This window comes from Dermacentor variabilis, chromosome 4 (assembly GCF_050947875.1).
Source record: "Dermacentor variabilis isolate Ectoservices chromosome 4, ASM5094787v1, whole genome shotgun sequence".
NCBI classification, from domain to species: domain Eukaryota; kingdom Metazoa; phylum Arthropoda; class Arachnida; order Ixodida; family Ixodidae; genus Dermacentor; species Dermacentor variabilis.
In genome coordinates, this window is record NC_134571.1 from 140,795,626 (window position 1) to 140,797,374 (window position 1,749).

A 1,749-nucleotide genomic window follows, 5' to 3' on the forward strand; every position below is an offset into this window, starting at 1 on the left:
ATACATGCACATACATATATATATATATATATATATATATATATATATATATATATATATATATATATATATATATATATGTTCTGTCGAACAACTGAGACGGGCAGGCGTCAATAAACCAGCTTCCCCCCGTCGGGGCCAGTCAAACCAAAAAGCTGCCACGAGCACAAACTACGAAAACATTCATTGCCATACACATCATTGGTAAACTCGGAGGCTTCCAATCGACAACCTTGAACAGGTGCGGCTGTTGCCTCTTTATGTTCCTGAATAAAGCACACAATGAGATACTTATCTTCAGCACTGCTGATTGCACCTCGAAGTGACAGAGAATGACATTTTTAGATGAAATTAGTTGAAAGTATTCTTCAAAGAAACAAAGGAAAAAGGCGGAAATTTCTTGACAACTTTTCATGCTCACACCTTTATTGCTTATTTCGCAGTTAACGCCGCAGTGGCCTCTTCATGTATATCACTCCAAAGCTCCATCACCTGCGATATTTCTTCCACCTTCTTTATCGCTTCTTCCAAGCGCCGCAGCTGTTCCCGTGAAAAGTACCTCTTCCACCCACCCACTCTGGCTTCTCTTACGAGGCAGTACTTCTTTCTGTCTCCGCTGTGTCCATCTTTGCAATTCTCGTCAAGGCGCCGCAGCAGCTTGTCGATACTAGGATTTGAGTTTCTGTTGAGGTCCCCGACCATCGTCTCTTTCATGTGATCGGCCGAGCATCGTTCAAGCAACTCATTAAGCAGCCGATTATCTTTTTCCAAATCTGCTGCATAGCTGACTCCCAAGAAGCGCGCAAGCTTCAGAACAGTGCCTCGGGTGTCTTTCGTCAAGTTCTCATATGTCACGAAAAACACGTTGGGTATGTCCTTGAGCTCATATCCGGAAACCACGTGATCGAAGTAGTTCCCGCAACCTGCGACGTCCTCGCTCAGGAAAGCATCGAAGAACTGGTCGAATGTGCCATCTTGGAAGCGGTAGGCGCTGAGACTTGTCGCCATGTGGTAGAACGACACGCAGACGTCCCAAGGGTTCCGCGCCACGTAGATGTACTTTGCCTCGCTGCTCATTAGCTCTTTTCTCAAGGGATAATGCGATGAGATCACACGCAGTGGCAGGCTTTGTTTCAAGTCGTCAGGGTGTGACACCCCCAGATATATCATGTTTTGTGTGAACTCATCGTAACTTGTGATGGGTTGGCCTTCCTTTAGAATAAGCTGCACAATATAAAGGACCCAGTGCGTTCCGGTTTTGGGAAATGAAAGCAGGACCAGATCGCCTTCTTGTGCGCGGAACTCCAACGCTCTTTTAAGGACTTCAGGGTCGCAATGCGGGTTTCTTGGGACACCATCAATGTTTTGAGCGAATGGCTTTGTTGTGGACATGAGGTTGATTTCCACCCTGTGGCTGCGAAAAATGAACAAAATAATGATGTTCATTACGACACTTTCCGTCACAACACTGGCTTCATTTCATGCCCTTGCGCGATGAAGTGTACACACCCGCCGTGGTTGCTCAGTGGCTATGGTGTTTTGCTGCTGAGCACGAGGTCGCGGGATCGAATCCCGGCCACGGCGGCCGCATTTCGATGCGGGCGAAATGCGAAAACACCCGTGTGCTTAGATTTAGGTGCACGTTAAAGAACCCCAGGTGGTCGAAATTTCCGGAGTCCTCCACTACGGCGTGCCTCATAATCAGAAAGTGGTTTTGGCACGTAAAACCCCAAATATTATTATTATGAA

General features: G+C 46.7%; 1 protein-coding gene across 1 annotated transcript; it reads right to left on the minus strand.

The window, feature by feature from the left end:
- Positions 1-432: 432 nt before the first annotated feature.
- On the minus strand, positions 433-1,077 carry LOC142578362 (amine sulfotransferase-like). Its single transcript, XM_075687758.1, has one exon. It carries the CDS (start codon positions 1,075-1,077, stop codon positions 433-435), a length of 645 nt encoding a protein of 214 aa, XP_075543873.1.
- Positions 1,078-1,749: the final 672 nt, after the last annotated feature.

Coding starts and splice junctions, on each gene's coding strand:
- LOC142578362 (XM_075687758.1), bottom strand. CDS start 1,077: ATGAGCAGCGAGGCAAAGTACATCTACGTGGCGCGGAACCCTTGGGAC.